This window comes from Gallinula chloropus (genome assembly GCF_964237585.1).
Source record: "Gallinula chloropus genome assembly, chromosome: 1".
Classification (NCBI taxonomy): domain Eukaryota; kingdom Metazoa; phylum Chordata; class Aves; order Gruiformes; family Rallidae; genus Gallinula; species Gallinula chloropus.
In genome coordinates, this window is record NC_140085.1 from 44217964 (window position 1) to 44241071 (window position 23108).

General features: G+C 38.5%; 1 protein-coding gene across 1 annotated transcript in view; it reads right to left on the reverse strand.

The window, feature by feature from the left end:
- Nucleotides 1-7045: 7045 nt before the first annotated feature.
- POT1 (protection of telomeres 1) overlaps nucleotides 7046-23108 on the reverse strand; it is a 66997-nt gene continuing 50934 nt past the window's right edge. Inside the window, exons 14-19 of the mRNA XM_084263290.1 lie at nucleotides 20678-20883; nucleotides 17894-18029; nucleotides 15245-15339; nucleotides 13786-13877; nucleotides 9911-10016; nucleotides 7046-8897 (exon numbers count right to left, since the gene is read on the reverse strand). Coding sequence (XP_084119416.1) covers nucleotides 8785-8897; nucleotides 9911-10016; nucleotides 13786-13877; nucleotides 15245-15339; nucleotides 17894-18029; nucleotides 20678-20883 — 748 coding nt within the window. The 3' untranslated portion in view covers nucleotides 7046-8784. The remainder of the gene's footprint in view (nucleotides 8898-9910; nucleotides 10017-13785; nucleotides 13878-15244; nucleotides 15340-17893; nucleotides 18030-20677; nucleotides 20884-23108) is intronic.

A 23108-nucleotide genomic window follows, 5' to 3' on the forward strand; every position in this document is an offset into this window, starting at 1 on the left:
ACATTATTTACCATGCTATCAATTTTCATGCTTTTCTCTTTAACCAAAACCAGGACTTCTCAGCCACCAATGTCAAGACATTAGTTTCTCTGTGTCTGTGAACTTGCCACTGTGTCTACAAGGACAGATACTGCACTGGGTGTCCATGCCCAGGGGATGCAGGGTGGCCTCTGTGAGGAGAGGGCATGGCTGAGCTCCCTGGCCGAGATGATAGCCTCTGGAAAAGACTAAAATCCTGCAAGAACAATGAGAACTGAAGAAGAAAAAAAAAACATGTAAAGAAACAACCTTGGGGTGGAGGAAGCCAGAGGGAAGGAGGTGCTCCAGGCACTGGAATAGATTTCTCTGCAGCCTGTGGAGGAGACCAGTCTTGGAGCAGATATCCACACTGTGGTCTGCAGTGGACCCCTGAAGCCTCAAAAAGTCAAAATCAAGACTGAATAACCAAGATGGCTGTTAAGCAGGTATTTATACAGGGGATCGCTCCCCCTAATGTGTGCACTGTTTAAAGCAAAATTTCTCATATTTATATAGATTAATAATATACAGATTCTTTATATTTCTAAGAAAAGGGAGGGTTATGCAAATTATCTCTAGGAAGTCATTTACATTAACTCCTCACAGATAGAGAGCACGCTCAGTGACACTCAGCAGGGGATCTTCTGGTAGCCTTCGGGGTGAAGGCTGGATGTTTTCCTCTCAGTGAAATTTTTACCGTTTCCTTCTGCACATGCTCTTTATGGTTTTGTCCATAGTCTCAAAAACACATTCCTGCACAAACGAGTTAGGAACCCCTTTTAGCTGAAAGGGAGATATACTCTGTCTCTTAATTGGTTGTTGGTCTCATTATTTATTAGCTGTCTATCTTCACTTTCTTTATCTTAAGGCTGTTCCACTATTATGGTTAAATTTTGTAGCTACTCTAGCAAAACAAGCTCAAACGGCTATGGTTATATTCTACTAAAATCTAAAGTACCAAAATACTTCCTATTCTCCTTATATTAATGTAATATTAATTGTTTCTTAAGCTACATGTATATTAATCTATCCATTATTATTATGCATCACCCCAGGCCACAGCAGATGAGTATTTCCTGAAGGAACTGTGGTCTGTGTAAAGCCACACTAGAGCAGGGTCCTGACAGGAACTGCAGCCATTGGCTCTTTCTTTGGGTTTTCTATGTTTTGGCTTTTTGTTTGGTTGGGTGGGGTTTTTTGTAATGAAAAAGGGTAACTACAGCGTAGCAGGACATAGTCAGGAAGCACAAAAAGCAATTTTTTACCTAAGGATATTGCTTAAAAGGCATTTTGTATTAAAGAAGACATTTCTTTTGCAAACCCAAATCCTGGAAGTAAGCACAAATTACAAAGGAGGAGTTAAGGGGCTGAATTACCCCAGTGCCACCTGGCTTTATGCTTTCTCATCCATACACAATTTGCAACTGTGCAGACACCGCTATTGTAAACTATGATTTAATCTGCTCTTGTTATTTTGAACTTGTTAATGTTCTCCTTTTGATCGACTGTTGTATTTTTTAATATTCAATCTTTATGAATTAATTTGAGGAAAAACAGGGGACCACTGGTCTGTTCCAAGAAGAGTAACACTGTTGTTTTACAATGAGGAGGTGGCAGCTCTTTTGGGATGTCCATAAGAAAGGAACTCTATGCTCAAGGCTGGTTAGGTGATTTATTAAGAGTGAAAAATCTAGAAAAGGTGATAACAATGTTAAGTCCCTTTCAAAGCTGGGAAGATGTTTCAGCTTTGCATGTCTGTTTTCTGGTGGAGAAGGGGGACTGCAGGGGTGGCTTCTGCAAGAAGCAGCCAGAAGCTCTCTGCAGGCCAGACAGAGCAAACACCACCTGGCTCAATGATGGAGTCATTGCTGACCATGGCCGAGCCCATCAGCAATGGTCACAGCGCCTCTGGGAATCACATTTATGAGAAAAAAAAAACCACAAGTAGCCACTTTTTGCCACCAGAGAAGGGAGTGAGATGTAAGAAACTGTGCAGGCACCAAGGCCAGCGAAGAAGGCTGTGAGAAGGTACCCCAGGTGCTGGAGAAAAAGATGTCCCTGCATCCATGGACAAACCCATGGTGGAGAGGACGTCCCACTGCAGCCAATGGAAGAGATTGAGACCTCACCTGCAGCAGACACTGTGACTCCTATTGGAGCAACCCTCTGCCAGCACTTGCAACCCATGGAGAGAGACAGAGACACAGAGATGAGGGAGTGAGAGAAACCCACACCAGACCAGGTTTGCCCAGAAAGAAGCTTTTGACCCTGTGGAGGACCAGGCTGGAGCAGTGCATGGCATTTCAGTCAGTGGCAGGGTTCGCCAGCTCTGTGTTCTCTGCCACTGTTAGGCACAGACTCATCCGTCACTGACAGCTGTCATGTTTGGAATCTAGACTCAGCTTTGATGGTTCCCTTGGACAGTGTGCTACGAAACTCTTGCCACAATAAAGATACGGCTCCCAGAGAGATGCTTGTATTATTCAAAGTGGACAAGGGACTATACGTATAATTATGTTTGAATATATGCAAACTGGTTACATATGCATCTATTATATATACCTTGATTAATGATGCTATTTTATAAAGCAGTTGCGTAGTATCCACGGTGCAGAGCCACACAGGCAAGTACTCTCTTGGTAAGCACTCACAGGCAATGCAGAGTGGGCATGAGAAGGCAGCAGGCGCCCAGACCTCTAACTCCTTGTACAACAATCTTCCAGCTGCCCCACTGGAGACAGGAAAGACTGCGTGGAGTGGATGGTATTAGTGACATTTCTTATCACCTGCAATGTTCAGGACAGCTTCCTAGATCCCAAAGCAACAACAGTCTCTAAAGTGATGCTGTTTCTATGCTGACATAGATGGCTAGGCTGGTAATAATAAGTGAAATAAGCTGGGAAAGCCAATGATTGGTTGGACTATTTAGCTTGGAGGAGACTGAGGGGTGATCTTATCAATATTTACAAATATCAATTTTATTTATTTATTTATTTATTTATTATAGTCAGGAGGATGGAGCCAGGCTCTTCTCAGTGATGGCCAGTGATAGGACAAGAGGCACCAGGTGCAAGTTGCAGCCTAGGAAGTTCCGTGTACATATAAGGAGGAACTTTTTCACTGTGAGGGTGATGGAGCACTGGAACAGACTGCCCAGAGAGGTTGTGGAGTCTCTGCTATATTTTAGCAAGTACTATCAATACAATTCTCAGCTAATTTAAGCCTTTGTTTATTATTTAGCTTAAGTTTCAGACCAGCATTCCTTACCAAAGCTGAATTACCAAAAGCAGAATGTATCAGTGTCACATTTTATCTTGTGTCAGTTTCAGTTGGAATAGGTTTCCAATTCTGATGTGCTTTGCTGCATGTGCTCTTGACAGGAGTATTTGGTACAGCTCTATGCTTTCCTGACACATATTAGCTGATGACCTCAATATTTAAAACAAGGCTGGTGTACCTTTGCCATAGCCACTAAGAAATGAGTTAGGAATTCCTTGTCCATCACATCAGATCAGCCACCTCTCCATCCAGAGTGAAAAGTAGGCCAAAGACATTCACATTTTTCTAGGCCTCACAGAAGAGCTAAATGAGCTCTGAAAACTATTGCTATTTTTACAATGCCTTGGTAAGCTTGCCATGAATACCAGGTATCACTGAGTAATATATCCCATGTCAGAAAAGACCCAATCTGATGAGAACAGGCCCTGGCACTTGGTGAAGTGCAAGAACGCATCTAGCTAATGACAAATATTGTAATTTTGCCAAGTTGTTGTTTTTTTTTTCCAGACATTGAATGTTTTAAAAAAAATCCACAAACTGGCCTCTTTCAGTTCAGATACAAATAATTTCCAGTAACTGGATTAGAGGAATTAAACTTGTTTAGAAATATACACATGGCTGACAAATGCATTAACTCACCCGCAAGGGAAAAGCAAGTCCTCACCCTTCTGCTTACCTTTAACGAGTGTTGGTTTAGGGAAAAGCAAGTCCTCACCCTTCTGCTTACCTTTAACGAGTGTTGGTTTACCCTCGACTGAACACAGCAAACAGAGGAAGTGTACAGTAGGCATCTCCCTCTAAGACAAGCGTGGTTTTATGAGCAGTGAGGCCTTATGCCTAGCATATGTTCCAGGATACCCATGCACAATGAGAAACTGAAGCACAGCGTGTCACGATGACCTTTGGCATCTCTTTATACTGTGGGTTTATGTCAAAATCAATTGCTGCAACTGCTTCATTTTCTTTTTATGGGATTTTGCACCTTTAGCATAGCAAACAGCGCTAGAAATGAGTATCCTTTGAGATGGACAATTGTACGAATGCATGCCAGAATAACAGCATCACACACTGCCATGTGGTGCAAGGCCCTTACCCACCCCCCTGTGAAAACCAGTAAGACCCCTCTGGTAAAACACATCCTGCCTGTGACTGATGATATTTGTCACTTGAAACATTGCTTCGGAGGGGCTGCGTTGCTTAAGGGGGTCATTTGCAGACAGAAGAAGAAAGCAAGCAAGCCTGTACTTAAAGCTGTCTGACCAGCAGCTCCCAGTCACAAAACCCAAGTAGCATTTCTAAATTGCTGTCATTTGGAGAATTCCTTTCAGCTAAGTAACACCTCCCTAATTCAAAGCTACCTGATGTCCAGCCTTCGCAGTCACGGTGAGATACAGACTCAGTTGTGAAGATGCAGCTTCTACTTCACAAAACCATACTTCCTTAACAGCAGCAGTGCACAGGCTGTGCACACACAGAGCCACAAATTCAGGCTCAGAGCTGCCTCTGCAACAGAACAGTCAGCAGATTAAAAAAAATAATTTTTAACTCTCTGGGGCATATTTCCATGTTTTCCACGTTTTTCCTGCTAGTTTAGGCGCAAAAACTCAAATTAAACCAAGTGTCTACTAAATGTAGATTCATTCCAAAGCTTTCAGTTTGTTTGGTTTATGCAGACAAATGGTAACACTGCTGAAGTTTTATGGAGATCTCTCTGTATGCATGTACGGGAGTTGTAGCAACAAACAAGAAGGTAGCACTCTTCTGGGATGAAGTCCTCCCATAGCTTCACCACAGGCACAGTGTCATCAATTATAATTCTGCTCTACGTTTTCCAAGTGCTTTGGATCTGGTATGCCGTCCATCAGATGGATGTTTCCACAAACCATAGTTCTTACAAGGTATTTCACATATAGGAAATGCTGGGAAGATGGCTGCAGCAAACCATCTCACAAAGACCCTCTACTATCTCTTCTTGTCTTTGCTGATGTCCTCTCAAACTTCTCTCTCCCACCTTCTGCTGAATTTCCTTGTTTCCAATTCTTAACAGTCACTGTTCAGTACACTTGTGCTAAGGCTTATTTGAAGTAAATGCTTATATGAAATTTTTTCTCTCCTCCACTGAAGAAAGTTTTCAGTAGTGATCCACCTGAAGAACCTGAACATATAAATTTACTTGATGTATCCACAACCCCATGTCAATACATGGCCTTGCCCTTTATTCCTGTGCACCAGTTCCTGCCAGTTTCTTGTATTAATACAGTGGCTTTGGCCAAAAAGTGACCTCATGTAAATAAATTTTGGTGTTGTAAAACACTGTGGCATTGAAGAGCTAACCACTCATCCCTGTCAACACAATATAATCCCTTCCTTGCACTGCAGACCTCAGCTTGTCAGCCTGTGGGCTCGGGTCTTTTTTGCAACCCTACTGCCTGCTGCTTAGTTGCCAAAGGATTGGTATTACTCAAAGCATTTCAGAGTCTGGTCTGTAAACCTCTGTAAACCTCTAACAGCAAAAGCTGATGAGAAAGTTCAGCCACCACCGAACATAGGTCACCTACCAGGACTACCTCCTTGTTTCTGCCATATGTCTTATTTATTTAGTCTGTCTTCCCAATTGGAGTTTCAAGAGAACATGAGGCATCTAAGAACTTACATTCTACTGACATCAGACAGACTTCCACTCATGCTTGCAACCCAGGCTTCAAGGAGCCCAATCACATGCATTCCTGAAAACACTATTCCCCAGTTTATTTTGTTTTCAGTTGTTCGTTTTTGTTTCTGAACACCCTTGTTAATTTTTGTAAATGTCACTTTTACCATCCTTATGCACTGGTCTGTGTAAGTGGAGGGGGGGGAAGGGCTCATGTTCCACTATTGTTTTTATAGGGTTTTTTTTATTTTCCACTCACAGCTTCTCCTTTACAAAACAATGTTCTTTGCCCTTGCCTGTGGTGATGCTGTGTTGTGCTAGATACTTCAGGTTCCATGCACATTTGTTATTTAGCCCACATTTCCAGTAAGATGTTGATTTTTTGATGCAGTTACCCTGTACGCTGGGATGTATGTGGCTGGAGAAGATAAGACACCAGGAAGACATGTCTGGAGTTCTGAGTGTATCCACATTAAACTGATCTACTACTGGTTCAACTCAGCATCCTTAAATACACTATGAACCCTCTCATCTAATTTTTGTAAACTACTCAAATAGACATTTGACCTTTTATAATGTTTTAGAAACCAAACACCTGGTTAAAAAACTGACTGGAGGGAAATGTGACCTCTGTTCCTATTACCTTGCTGGTAACAGCTAAAAGTGATTGTTGCTGAGATGCTCCACTTCCAGAAACTGTAGACTGTTGGTGCTGTAAGCTCAGGGTGTAGCAATCTCAAAACTTCCATCAATCAACCAGCTATTCACAGACCTCAGCGCTGACCAGGATGCGCGATTAAAGGTCCGAGTCCCATCTCAATGACTTTCATTGCTCTACAGAAAGGCTACTTACTACCCATGAGACACAAACATTTCCAACTGTGTGCTAAGTCCTTTCTGCACAGCCATCTTCAGTATCATCAAATCTTTTTTCATTACTAATTACTTATATGAATTCTATTTTGAAAGAGAACTAAGCATGTATGTTTCAATCTAATAACCCAGACAAACATTTATTGGGATGAAAGCTACTGATGTAGTTTTGAAGTTGTCACAGTCTTATGAACAAAGAACTAGAAGTCAAGTAAAAGAAAAACCTCAGTATTTAGAAAAATCTTTATTGAACTTTTAAAATACAATATTCAACAATAAGAAGAAGTGATGTATATTCAAAGTTTTCTGGCAGGGATCTCAGGCAAGGGATGTGGTGGAATTGGTTTAGCTTATACTAAAGTTCAAACCACTGATTTAGAAAACAATGTACAGTATCAGTATCTTAGTTGTTAATAAAAATTTTTAAAAAAATCCTTCCTCCATACACTATATACAAGTGTACATACATTTAAAACCCTGTCTCTGAAATAATGTCTAAAATTTTAAAATATAAATTTAATAACTTGCAATTGTTTTTCACTTGTGTTTATTCACAGATTCAGGCAAATTTTCATATGCCAGTACTGCTCTTTTAGTAAACTGCTCCTTCAATTTCAAAGTTGGTGGTTTTTTCCCCTACTTTTTAAAGGAAATACCCACAAACCACTTTTAATATTGCTTCTCCCTATGCACCAATCAATAAAGAACATAATTTCTTGGTTTATGCCATATAAACCCAGTATAATTTTTTAGAGTACCAGAAAATTATCAGAAGATACTTAGATGAAATTTTAAGTGACAGATTGCATAATCTACTAAACAGCCCTGAAAAATTAAAATATAAAATGTCATCTACTATCAAAATAATTATCCACTTACAAGTATTCCATCTTGCTTCTGAACTCCCTTAAAAAACAGCTGTTGTAAATATTAAGTAATTTCGCTCTGATGGGAAGCATTTGATTTGACAGGAATTTCTACATTAATTATCATTGAAGAAACATGTCCTCAATTTGTCCTGTGGATTTCTGAAAGCAAAGTAAAACCACCAAGTAATTTTTCTAGTCCAGCAGTATATGCAAGCCGTGGTGTCACTGTATCTGTTCCCTGTCTTTAAGCTTAGTCATACAATCTGATTCTGACAGACAGACAAGGCAGATCTGGGCAGTGCAATCGGAGAGTAAATTCAGCCAGATGGGAGAGCCTTTGAAAACACACAGGCAGCTAATAAGCATGGTAACTTTGGTACCCGATGGGGCCACTTAAAGAATCATTATGGTTAGTGAATGTCAATATTAATTTTACAAATTGACACTACCATACTTTCATGGCTCAACTTGAATTTCAGTGATAATTAATACATGGTCACATTCATCACTCCATCAAAACCTACAGTAACTGGTACACTCAGATGGCACCTTAGCATGATTAACAAGAAGAGTTCCATCTACATGTGCATCTCACTGCAAAATCGTAGAAATCTCTAGAAACAGACAACCTCTCTGTCACACCAGCTCACTGAGAACAGCAACATACCCTTGCACAGGTATGTTCACAGTCTGAAAGTTTCCTGAATAGCTCCTCTTCGCTACCTCTGCTGACAACGTTTATTGTAACGTAGAAATGAACAAAGCAGTGTCATTCTGACTATATTTCAGAGTAAAACTCACCAGTTTAGAGTAACTTCACAGATGGATACTAGTTTGCTTCCATCAGCCTGAGCCAAGCAGCCTCCAGTGAAAAGTTCAGCAGTTCTACATGCACTTGGACCACAAGGCTGTGTGCTAGGAAAGTAGTAAGTATACTGAAGCATAATTCCCATTCTCATTAATATACAAACTTAAACTTCATATATACAGGCTGAATTCTCAAGTAAGGAGCAAAGATTTTTTTATACAGTCTCTGATCCCAAAAACTCTGAAGGTTGGATTCTTACTGGATTACTTTCTATTAGTGACACATCACTAGACAACATCTTCAGCAACTGTAGTGTCAAAAATTTGGTAATAAACTTGATGTTTCGTTGCATCTCTGACATTATAGGACTTGATGAAGCATTCCAGCCATGGCAAGTCATCTACAAAAAAACCACCAAATTATCATTTAATACTACTTTCTAACTTTTATAAGAGAGAAGTATAACTTGGATTTTAACTAGGATATCTAAATGTATACAATGGTTAATAGGAAGAAACAATAATTATGAATTTTGAAATCCCACCTTTTACCTTAAAATTTCCATCACCATCTGAAATGGTGTTCAGTCACAATCTTCCAGACCTCACCCTCCCCACCCCAGTGCCCCCTGAAACATTTGGTACCAGTGGTTGTACCACAGTGTAGCATATATAAGGACTTTCCAATAATAAAAACTCTTTTCTATGTGTCTCAATGAGACAATTTAATTAGTCCCAAAGGGAACACCCCCTTAGATACACCCTTTAGGACAGGGCTGCTTTTTATAGGTATGCTAAAGATTCCAGTGCAGTGATGGTGGTCACAGCGATGTACTTAGGACGTGTATGCTCCAGAAGTCCAAGCTGCAGCAGAGACATACAGCTACTGCCCTGGACGTGTGCAGTTTAGGCAGTGCTGCTTTCTGCCACTACAGAATACTGCACAAAAACCTCCGTGCCTGGCTTTGGATGAAGAGTTTGCTCAATTTCCACGGCTGTTTCCTGTAGCAAGGGATGCTCTAAATCAGTCTGTACATCTCACCCACAGTATGTGCCATACGCTAAATTCCCTTTCAGTTCTCCCTAACGTGCTGTGACATTCCCTACAAGGGTATTCTGGTGAACTTCCACAGGGATACAAACGACATGTTAGGGCCTGCACAGACATGACCACACTCACGCATCACTGCACGCTACATGAGGATTTCCTGAACCGTTACTTTTCTCTCTCAAAAAGAAGTTCTACTGCTAAAGCAATGTATCATATCCAATTAACTCAACTCTCCTTACCCACCCCTGCACTTCTCTCAGTGTTGCCCCTGCACAAAATGAATGCTAAGACGTGGTGTGTGCAATAGCAGATTGAAGGACCATTTCTCTTCCCATCCCCCTTTTAAAATAATGGCAAGCTGACCTAGTTTTCTTCCCGGAGGACAGAGTGTATTCATGGTCATCTCCATCTTTTGCTGAAGAAAATTATTAGTTAAGATTTCAGAGGCAGGAATATGGAAAAACTTTTCCTGGAAGAGAACAGAAAAGGATGAGGTGTTGGAAGAGGGGTAAAAAAAAAATAATAAATAATGGTTAGTAAAAATCCTGACTGCATGTTCTTATGTAATTTAAGGAAATGAAAATTATCCAGATGGATGACACAATAGAAAACCAGTATTATTTCTAAAACTGTTCAGATACAGAAAAAAACCCAAACGGCCTGGAAAAAAAGATAATTAATAGCCTGTATTTCAGTACCCCTGAGAATTCAGGGACTACAACCATCCATAAAGCACACATGTAGGCCTGTATATACAAACTGGCAGATATTCCTCATAAACCTCCGTACCCAGGCAATGTTATGGCTGGAAGGGGTAGTCAGCCCTCCTCAGCAGTCTCTGAAAGCAGTGAGCAGGACACAGTGAGAAGAACAAAGTCCCTTGAACAAAAGGGGGCTCTGTGACCTGTTTTCATACAAGTGGAACTCCCTTAATAGGAATTTCATTGTTTGATAGTGTGGTGGACTGACCTTGCCTGGTCACCAGGTGCCCACCAAGCTGCTCTATGACTGCCCTCCTCAGCAGGACAGGGAAGGGAAAAAATAAAATAGAGAAAAACCCTTGTGGGTCACGATAAAGGCAGTTTAATAAAGCAAAAGCTAGGGCCATGAGTGGAAACTAAGGAACAATAAAAGATTTATTCTCTCCTTCCCATCAGCAGGCAATGTCCAGCCACTTCCCAAGAAGCAGGGCTTCAGTACACACAGTGGTTACTCCAAAAGACAAATATTGTAAATAATGAATGTGCCCTGCTTCCTCCTCCTTTCTTTTGGCTTTTATGGCTGAGCAGATCCCATACGCTGTGGAATATCCCTTTGACCAGAGCAGGTCAGCTGTCCTGGCCGTGTCCTCTCCCAGGACCTTGCCCACCCCCAGCCTACTTGTCACAAGGGTAAACGTTGGAGAGACAGCCTTGATGTGTGCCAGCACCGCTTAGCAACAGCCAAACACTGGTGTGTTACCAGCACCTTGCTGGCTACCAACACAGAGCACAGCACTGTCCTACCTTCTAGCATGTAGGAGTAAGATAAAGAATGGAACAAAGAAATGTTAAATATCTTTGTGCATTTTTTAAACCACATACAGTAATAATGACTGACAAAACCTTCCATTTTATTCTTTCAAAGTTTGTGACCATATTTTGTATCTCTAAGAGATAAGGCTTTTGATGGCAATTTCTTCTTTTCTTCAAAAAAAGATACAAATACTGAAAATTCTGCCTTTGTAAAATTTTTGTATGACATGTTTAATGGAAGTGATCAGAAGTCAGCGGATAATCCTGCAGAAAAAACAACACAAATAACTACTTTTTCCTCTGACTCTTTCAATTCTTCTTCTCACTATGAAACTTTTTTCCTTCAGTGACTCTTCCTATAAAGAAGAAAGAAAAGAACAGAGAGCATTCTTACAGAAGTGCAACTGGAAGCTAGTGTACAGTTGCACTTCAAAGTAGCCCAGTTCTTTCTCAGGTGGTGCTGAAGGACCCGAGTTTAGGCTCAGAAGGTATTGGCTTCTCTTTGAAGTACCACCAGCAGGAATGCTAGCTGCTGGCACTTCAGAAATAATTGTGTTATTTTTCCTGCAGCTAAGCTGTAGTACTGACCAGTATCTGATAAGAATCTGAGCTACCCCGATGGAGAGATTTTTGGAATTCTGCATCAAGAGACAGTTTAGAATCTTTTCTCCCACCTTCCTTTTGCAGTTTAGTTTCTCAATAGTAAAAGGAAAAAAAGGACAGTAGAAGAAAAAGATGACTTGCTGAAGTCTTGGAGCTCCTTTACTGCTAATACACTTTGTATTTTAAGAAAACACATTTTTCCTATATTATTTTTTCTTACAGTCTTAAAATTAAACAAGGAAGAGTATTCCCTTTCAAACCCATGTAGTAAAATGCTGAAAAATACGCAGATTCGTATACATTAAATAGAACTGTTTCTCTGCCCCATTTTGGACAAAGTTGTAACTCTGAAGTGCCACTACACTGACAATTTTCCATTTGGGTAGGTAGATTACTCCAAAAAGTTACTGTGAGATCCTGGTATTCCCAGCTATGAATTGCTGGAATGAGAAAATACACAAATGCACTTATAGGAGGACAAAAGATACAATATAATGTTAATCTATTTTAGATTATAATAATTGTCTTTACAGCTTCTCACTTCTTTATTATTTTCCCTTTTAAAAATGGTTGACATACCAGCTCAAAATTTAGGGTACTAACTAAAACAGGTGTGTAAAATCCAAAACATACGAACCAAATAATAAAAAACCCCTAAAGGTAAAAAAAACATAAAATGCAGCACAACATATATTTCTACTGTGCACAAAATTGCATGCAAAGGAGTAAATGCACTAAGGAGGATGCTAGATGCATACAATTCATCTTTGGCACCAAACTGGAGATGTAGGAAACAATGACCAGCTCTAGTCAGTCAGAAATCCTCCACCTTAAGCATCACAAAAAATTCTTGGTCAAACCACCTTTGTGCACCAAACTGCTACTCTAATAGTAAATCCTACAAATCAGAGTAAAAAGGAAATAAATAATAAAAGAAAATTATCCTGAAGAGTAATCAATAATTTACTGTCAAAATGAGAGATGTCTAAAGTGGATTCTTCAGGGAATTATCCTAAACCTGATGATTTTGAGAATTTTCATTAGTGACTTGCTTTACAGAATAGCAATTAGGCCCACTGTGTTTACAGATAAAAACAAGCTGGGAGAACAGCAAGTATGTAGAAATAAAGAATTAGAATTCATTTTTGCCAAACTTGAGAACTATTGGGGCACACACACCCCTTTCCACCAGATCCATGTATAAAATACTGCTTTTTTAGCAAGCCAAGTCAACTGCTGAAACACAGACCAAGGATTAATTTCTTAAAGCTGAGGGTCTACTTGGATATGACAGGATTATACAATGAAACAGTAATCAAGAAATAAGTGATTACCCTACTGGTTTATACATATCGAAGCATTATCTGGAATGTGTCATGCCAGTGCCCTGTTTTAGCACTTGAAGGAAGAAGTGGGCCACCTGGGAAGAACCCAGAACAACAGTGAGGATGGGCAGAGCTTTCAAAGAACTAGAATATGGAAGAAAAAACCCTGTGACATAAAAGAAAAAAGAACAAATTTTTAGCCTTTGGAAAATCATTACAGTGTATAACGACAGGAAAACCATTAGTTCTTCAGTGTCTTGGGTAGCAGGAATGATCTTAAGTTGCTTCAGAGAAAACTGAAGATAGTTTAATTCTATGTATGAATAAGTGGTTTCTGGAATCAAAGACAAATATCTGTATAGCTATAGCTGAGTCCTGCCTAGGCTCAGGGGAAGGGAAGACCTCTTCTACCTCATGGTCATATGAAACAAAAATCAAGAATTCTACTGAGTGTTAAAAGAAGAAGTAATGAGATTTTGAACTAATCCAGAATTTATCTACATTAATCCTGAAACACTCACATCATTCAGACAGCACTCAGGCTGCATAACCTAACACTGCCAATAAAAGAGAAATTCAGCCATGGAAACACATAAAACTCTATAGGAATACCAAATAATCTATCTAAAAACTTCAATTTTGTCTTTATGCTTTGATATTCTATACTCTGCTATTTTATTATACGTTCTGCACATCTTCACTGATGCACAGCATTACTAACATCCCAGCTCTTGTAACTGACCCTGTAAAAAACTATAGGTAACATACATGTGTAGCTTTACCTAGATTTACTTACATAATCAAAAAGATATGCATTTAGTGCTCCTGTTCCATCAACCAGTGTAAACTTCATAATAAAAACATACTGGAGTGGCTCAATACCTAAAACTGAAGAAAAAAACCCCAAACATAAAAATCCACTTCTTAGATTGAACATGCAAGACAAACCATAATAACTCAAGCTGATAACATCCCCTGCTTTAATAGTAACTGACTTTGAATACTGCAATTAAAAGTATAAATTGACAGGCCAAACATAGAGACTTGCTCTTAATTCAGTGACAGTAAGGTATCATTCCACCTGAAAACCTATCTTCTGAGGAAAGCAATTAGTTTCATATGGTTTAGTAAAAGCTAAAGTAAAATCTTATTCTGAAAATGTTTGCTGGCAGTTTGAAAAATATACCAGCATAAGACTAAAGTAATTTTCTCACTGGCAGCGGTAACTGTTATGCTTGAAACATAAAATATCTTAAACATACAAAGTTACTGCAAGCCTGCATCAGTCCTTCCTAGATTACTTAAATTGGCTAGTCATTTTATGTTCACCTGATCTGATACAATTCAGGTTATCGTTTCATTTGAAAATACAGATTATGAAAAGAATAATAATGCATATAATTATTTTAATGCCAGGAAGCACTAAATGATTATTGTTTTCATTTTGAGAATTGCGACATGTTAATTGCAGGTGCTGTAACACTGCCAGTTATGTATTACTTTACATTTGTTTAATAGTATGTAATTATGACAGTTTGAGAACCACTGTACAGTTTTTTCTTTTATAAAGTCTTTACCAAGTTTAGATACTGCCAGATGTTCCAATTTAATATATTAGAATACGAACTGATAAACATGAAAATACTGTTTTTTCCTTATTGTGTTGTGAAGTCTAAGGTCCATTTTTTTCTCCAGCATTTCAATGTGTTAACTACATGGAGTAACATAAGGAACACATAAAGCATGGAACACACAGATACGTTATGGTAAAACTCCTTTCATTTGAGTAGTTTCTTGCAGCCTCTCAGGAAGATGCTTAGCACTGATTAGGCTTACAGAAGACAAAAGTCTATCTTGCACTAATTTTAAAGTAAGATTCGCTATAGTACAGGTGAGAAAACCTTGTTCTTCAAAAGGAAAACCAACAGTGACATCTAGGACTACAAGTACGTAAACAGTTTAAAAATGGTACCAGCCACAAAAATTTACCACATCTGTACTAGTGACACCTGTGGTAGCAGAAACTATTCAACATACAAAATCCTGGAACTCATACTGTAGTGGTTTCAAAAGTAGATGTATTTTAACTGGTAAAAGTTGAATAAATTTTACAGCTTTATACTCAAGCATAACCAAACATTATTACCAAACACGCTTTCTGTATAAAACTGCAACCAAGAAACCAAACTATTTCATATTTAATTCTTCAGAATCAAGACACAAAACTATTTCAGGACAATATATTGTCCCCTGACCTTGTGCTATTTCAGTTGGTTCCCATGATGGTCGTTGATCTGCTGCAATGGAACTTAGATTCTTGATGGGCTTTGGAGTTGAACACTGCTTGCACCTAGCATTTAAAACAAGAGAGTGAGACTAACCAAACACTGATTTATTTGTACCAGAAGCTTGCTGCACAGAAAAAAAAAATAAAATTCTGATTTCCATACTTGGTGGAAGTGCAAAAGTTTTTCTATTGGTGTTTAAAATAACTATTTTACTGAACACACGAGCTTTTGACCACATCAAAACCCTCAATGCTGCTTTTGAATTATACCCAAGAAGAAATAAATCTTTCGGTCTGGAAAAAGACTACCTCAGTGAACAGAAGGGAGGAAAACTGTACATCAAGGCTAGGAGCATTGGGGTTGTTCAGTCTGGAGAGAGAAGGCTCCAGGGAGATCTCAGAGCAGCATTTATGTATATAAAAATGGCTTAGAAGAAAGAGAGAGACAGACTTTTCACCAAGGCCTGTACTGACAGGATAAGAAGCAACAGTTTTAAACTGAAAGAAGGGGCTTAGATTGTGTAGATGAATGAAATTCTTCCCTGTGAGGGTGGTGAGGCACTGGTACAGGCTGCCTAGAGAAGGTGTGGCTGCCCCCTCCCTGTCAGTGTCCAAGGCCAAGTTGGATGGGGCTCTGTGCAACCTGCTCTAGTGAAGGGTGTCCCTGCCCAAGGCAGGGGGGTTGGGACTAGATGGTCTTTGAGGTCTTTTCCAACCCAAACCATTCTCTGATCACTACATTGCTAAACTGATCTTCTTATGTCACTGCTAAACATATACTTATATGTAACTAATTTGTTGTTTAGCAATACAAACATCTCACTTTTAAAACAGGGAATTAATCTCAACTTGTGCCACAGTCTATAAATACAACAGGAGAAATATAGGAGAAATTTGGCTTTTCCTATGTTTAAAAATTATTAACTATGAGTCATTAAAGCAATCTCTTACACATGACATACTAAGCAAATGCTGCAATAGACAAAAAAAAAATTGAAGAACTATTTTCAAAGTTGTTCTCGTTTACCTCAAGAAATAAAATTATAGAATAATTCTTTTTTTTCCAAATTAAGCTTGTGTGCCAGTATATTACAGTTAAAACTTAAAATAGAGATTTATTATCTTTCAGAATTCCATGCAAAATGTCATGTCATAAAAATCAAATAAGAATCAATAACACTAGTTCCGCCCAAATTATGTAAAGCCAAGCTCCTTTACAAAAACCCACCCAAATTCCAAGAAAGTAACTTAGGTATGAATTTTGATTTTTATATCCCAGTGCATATATATATATATACAGACACACACAAATACACATACATATGCACACATGTGTATGTACAGGTTTTCAAGCTTTTTCCTACAGCAAAACCAGCTTTTCATTCTACTAGACACAATCATTTTTAGACTTTGCTAAGTATATGCTACTGATGTGGAACAAAGCTCTGAAATGTCAACATCCTCATGAGGGTCCTTCCTAAATATCCTATGCAGCAGTTTAAACAGAGAACTATGTCTGAGGTGACTCGTGCGTAGCTGGGGAAATAAATGGATTATCAAAGTGTGAGTGGAAATACTTTGTACTAGTGAAGATCCACTCCCAGTAGGAATATCCATATATTGCCTTTATTTAAAAAAAGCTGTGGGCAGCCACATCTGGAAAGGTCAGAACAATATATGACAAAGAAAAATAATTATCTGTATTTGTTGCATAAGGTCCTTATGGGAAGCTTTAAGGTTTGCATGAAATGTGCAATATTTCTGCACAGAATTTTTTTTACTGTCTACAGGACACAGCTGAGAGGGAGGAATGGACAGCTTGCCTGAAGTAGACTGGTACTTCCCAGCGTGGCAATCCCATGCTGCTGCATAGTACTGAGCTCTCACTGAGCAGGTACACAGTATTGCACAGCACAGGTGGCACACCTAGATGTGTGAATTGTATTCCACAGCCCTGTAACTGTGGAATTCAGAACCCTGTTGAAGTTGTCCCTACAGCAACGGATATCTACAAACAGGCAAGCCAATCTGCAGTGCTGTGGATCTCAATAAATGGTAAATGGTGGGGAAAGGCTGGCCAAAATTCCTGATTTCTTCCAAAACCCAAGCTTTCCCAATACAAGGAATAAGAGACACAATGAGATGTAGATTGACATCCTGAAATTACTTTCTGTGTCTCTATTTATATATTATCTGTGTACAAAAAAACCTAGCTTACAGTTTCAATGAAACATATGTTTTGACTTAAGTCTAACAAGTTAAACTAAAAGATGGAAAACCTGGACTAAAAGAGCAAGATTTAGGCATTCTGCAGGCTAAAGAGTTTTATAGCTTTTCTGTCTCTGTAGTATCCTGCCCTAACCACACACCACAGGCAAGACTGAACCCCGGGTGCTGTGTAATTAAAAGCATAAGATGTATAGAGCAAGGTAAAGCCCAGCTGCAGTTGAGTCCTTCAATACAAGGTAGTAGTATGGCATTCCATCCCTCAACTCAGTACTGCTGATCATGTTATGTATTCTTCATCAAAGAATCCTTGAGCACTGGTTTCAATTACTGAGGATGGGGATCTCTTTCTATTACTGCAACTACTAAAATATAAATACTTTCAACCTACCCATAATATTTTATGTTCCCTTGTAAAAGAAAAGGAGCTGAAAGATCTAACAATTCAAGATCATCTTCTGTGGATCTCACAGGAATAACACATTTAAATCTTTTTGTAAGCTTCCAGACTTCTTTTAGTGTTCCACCTATTAAAAGAGGAAAACATGGTTTTTTAGATTGTCATCAAGAATAAATTGAACAACTTGAATTTCTTTGTGGAATAGATGTTGATTTCAGGACTTCAGTAAAAATTGAGCTTCACTATGAAAAACTGAAAAGAAAAAAAAAGTCCATAACCTTATAATTCTTGAACTCAATACGTTTATCAGTACCTTCTTCACAGTTTTCACTGTAACCATGAAGTTGTATTTAGTTAGCATCACTTCCATGTAATTTAGTATCTACTATGATTTTACTAGCAATTTTCTTTGGGGGCTGGGGGAGGGGAAACACTGGACAATAACAAACCTTTATTCCTAAGTAACTGATTCTTTCAGCTTTTACGTGGCAAAAATTCTATTAATTTTTAACCAGCAGTTTATGGTTGGTTATTAGCTATTCAAGCTTGTGAGAATTGACATGAGGTAGGAAATGCAGAACCACCAAACTAAGTTGAGTGGTACTAAAATGGGGCCATGCTAAGAATACAGCAGAAATAAACATATTACAGCAGGAACCCTGCGATTTTCCAATTGCACTGACAGGAAAAAAGTTCTTTCACATTTATAACAAATCACATAATAACCTGTCTTCAGTCTCTGTAGCACAGACTGCAGAACTGAGTACGGAATCGTTCTGACATTTCACCAATTCAGTGGATAGATATGTTACAAATTTATTTATTTAACACACAGAGAACAGTTCAATATAAAAATATGATTTAATCAGCTGATGAACAACAATAAAAAGGTGAGAAAATTGTTTTAAAATACATCTACATCTGTGTTTGCCACTAACTATAATTAAGATGTTTCAAGGACTTTATGACAAGTAATACTTGCATAGATTTGTCACTTGTGTTGCAGAGGTAGCCAAACAATAAAATAAACCCAATAAAATGGCATTATTACTGGTGATGTAAAAATGCACAACATTAAACCTTCTCAATTAACTTAACTACTAGTAAAAAAAAAAAATAAACCGAGGAATACATACTTGAAATGGCTTCCCCAAAGGTTGGAAAACAAAGGTTCTTCAAGCACAGTGACACAGATAAAGTCTCTCACATACATTTAAACTCTCTTTCATGGGATTAACATACAAAATGCAGAGTAGTTTTAACTGACATAGCTAAAAGGTCTTCAGAATTTAAACTTTGCTGTAATAGAAAGTTACACTGAGCAAATGTATTCTGGCTTTTAAGAGACTGGCACAGAACACAGAGAATTGCCAGCTGTTGATAATGGTATGGATCCTGGTGATTGCAATGTACAAGTAACCAGGATATGCAAGAAGCACGAAGCTGCTTGCTAACCGTAACCTTTCATTGTTCAGGGCAACTCATCTGTAGCAAGATGACCCTCGCTCTAAGGTCATGTAGAATTCCATCCATTATCCAACTATTTCCTCAATTCCAGCCCAATAGATGTCCAACACTCAAAAATAAGCCCTTGTTTCATCATAATAATTATGGGAAAGAACAGAATAGAAAAGCAAAACTGGCTGTGTTTAATAAATGAGTAAAAACTACCCCATGTTTGTCTAATAAGAGTCATAATGTGTTTGGCCCTTGAGGCCATATCTACAAAAGAGCTGGGAAGATTTCTAGGGTGACTTCAAAATCTCTACCTCCAAAAAGCTAAAGGTAAATACTACAATAGCATGCAGCTTTGGCAAGGCTCATCATGTATTATGTCTTTTCCTTGTTCTTCAACATGAAGCACATACACACACACACACACGTGTAGTTGCTGGCATTTTAATATCTGAAAAAAAGATTTACTAAGTTATATTATTCAGTTATTTTAGGAAAACAGAGTAGCAATAATTATTTTTTCTTTTGTTTTCACAAAGATAAGGTTAGATTGCACAAAAACAAAACAAAACAAAAAAGTTTGGAATATGTGAGAAATAAATCAGCTACCAGAACTAGTGGAACATCAAACAAAGCAGAAAACAGAAGGGGTTTTGTCAGTAACCCTTATACAAAGGACCACCTGACTTACACTGGCTTATTCACACCAATACTTGAGCACAATTGAAGATTCTTTTAAACTCAGAATGGTGCTATATGTGGTTATTTATTAGCTGTATTCTATTCAAAGCATTCCTTATTACTATTCTTGCTAAACTGCTTTGGTTAAAGCTCAGTGGCTATTTCTCTTCCCTGAGAAAATCTGCTAAAAGCCCAACAAAAACCCCCTCATGCTGTGAGAATCTTTATTAATCTGAAACAACACTGACATCCAGAGGCTGACAAAGTTAATTGTAGGCTTGTATTATCAGAAGCCTTCCTAAACTTTTCCACATAAAGACTGAAAATATGGGGGTTTAGAAGACTTGGTGATTTTTTCAAATCAAACCCAAGTATCTGTAAGCACAGCTAGAAAAAATCATTCAGATGTCAATTTCAGAAGAATCAACAATAAACTTGTTGGCATAGTTTTAAAATAGACAGAAGCAACTTACAAGACCTTCACATATGACTTAGTTCCAGCAGAGTTTTATTTCTTTGAAGATGCCTTTATGAACATCAGTGAATCCATCTGAATACCTCTTCAATGTAACTTAAATTTCTAGATACTCAGAGTAGACACTGTGCTGTACGATGTGGCCTATCTGCAATTTATCTTACCTTCTATCATAAGTAAAGTATCTTCAGGCTGCTGAAGCATTTCATCGTGCTTTACAAAATGGATAGCTATTTTCCTTTGTTTCTGGTTTTGTGTAGTCCACGTTACAGAATCATACCAGGACGTATTGTGCAATTCTGGGTTGGGGGCAGTAACTGCAGAGCCTTGTAAAATTAAGTCAAAGTCATCTCCATCTGGAACTTCCATCCTGAAACAATTTCCAAAATGAGTAAGTAAAGTCAAACAGCTTCTCCACAGGCAATCTCTCAACAAGGCAGGCAGTACTCTGAATAAATATTAAAATACAGTCATGAGAGTTAAATTATATGCAGGAAAAATAATTTTGTTGTTATATCATTGTAAATATTTAGAGTTCTATAGAAGATTATGAAAAGGTAATTAATTCCCATTACATTAAGTAATCTAACCTTACTTAGGAGTGGAAGCACCTTAGTTGGCTTCATCCACACATATATAAATCCACGGAAAACCAAATATATCAGTTTTAGGAGATTTTAGTTGGGCTTGAAAAAGGCCACACAACTGTACAGCACTTCACTAGAGTAAAAAGACCATACAAGCTTAGGTAATTTCAAGCTTTATGTTATAGCCTGGTTTTCATTTGCCTATTTAGAGGGGAGGGGGGAAAGAAAAAGGAGCAAGAGAAGAATAGCTTCACATATGCGTTACAAAGGGAAAATCTGTCACTCTGCATCACACCCTTTCTTTCCTGTCCTGCTGGGAGTGCATCACTCGTGCATTTCTGGTTGTCATTGACAGAGAAATAAAGCAGGCCATTTGAATTTTACCTATATTACCAATAACAGGTAAAAAGCCAGTGGTTTTCCCAGAAAGAAAAAAATCATTAGAATGCTTTCTCATAAGTGGGACAGACGTGCTGGCTTCAGGTGGAATATAAATTGTGACAAAAAGGACAACCAAAAAAAAAGGGGGGGAGGGGAACCAAAATCTTGGGCTACTTCATAAAACACTGAAAGAAAGTAGGTACCAGAGGGGAGTTACAGAAAAACTATCATCAATTCCTGCAGATTATTGTGATGATTTTGCTTTCAAACCCAAGAGCAGCTGCTTCCACCGCTGAACAGAACAATTCCTGCCTGTGAAACTAAAGTTTGATCTTACTCTGATATGATTGTAGAACTGGTACACAAGAGATCTTCTTGACCCTGAAAGCTTCCATTTCATGAACACTGTGCTTTTCACAGAAACTCTTTCTGCCTGTGTTCCTGGGTTGTTAATTTAAATGCAAAAGCAACGGACCTAACATAACACATCATCTTTCCAGGTACACCCATTAAACTCTTCCAGCCTCTAGAGCCTGCCTGTAGGTTTCCCAGAGAGGCAGGAATGGAACAAGTTGTGTTTGAACCAAACTAAATGTGAGGATTTAAACTTCTGTACTATGTATACATGAATAAAGCTAGATCCACATATATCAGTGTTTTGCTATTTACAGAGAAGTTTCAAAGTCTAAAAACCGAAACCACATCACCCTCAAGGATTTTATACCCCGAGCATTATATACATCTTACTGCTTAAAGCGTTAAAGGATCAAACTTGCACTAGATTTTGCTCAGTAAGGCTCTACAGAATATGCTAAAGCATGAAACAACTTCTGCCACAGCAGAACACGTGGGAGGGAAGGACGTCCCTAAATTATGTTTCCTTCCTGGGCCTCTTAGCTCACCCAAAAGAGAAGCTAAACTTCTGGAAAAGCACTGCAAGTCATCCCATCATTGCAGCAGGATGGCAGTAGTAGTAGCAGGAAATACGGTAACTGAAGCCCCTCACAAATCTATCTGGTTAAAGTCTTCTCTAAGTCTGCAGAAAAACAAGGCAGTGGTATGTAAACCAGGAGGAGACTCAAAAGAACAGAAGCGAAGACACTAAAAAGTCAAGAATATCGAAAAATGATTTAGAAGCCAAAGACAATTCCATAAGGAACAAACAAAATTCTATCAACTCTACATGCTTATTACTATGCTGAGCTGGCAAACATATCAATAGAGAGAAAATAAAGTGGCAGAGATAGTAATTATCTCCTTTTTTATGTTTGGTAAAAAAGACCATTCACTTGTATGTGTGTTGTGAAGATGATGAAGCACTTCCTTTTACATTAGCAACCAAGAGAATGTAGTAACAACATCTGATAAGGCTGCACGTTTGCTACTTTGCATCCAGAAGCAGTAAGAGAAGGATAGCAAAGGCATTTTCTTGTCTCAGGAATGTTTGCATCCAATAAATCTATAACGTGCAAAAAAAAATTCAAAAGGCTGGGAGAACACTAATGTGCTGTCATTTAAAGGAAGCAAGTTTACACCAGCAACAATAAAGCTGTTTGCTCAGGACTGATGCTAAGTCAGGCAAATTAATATGGCCCAGGATTCAGATGACCATGAATAGCACTGTAAT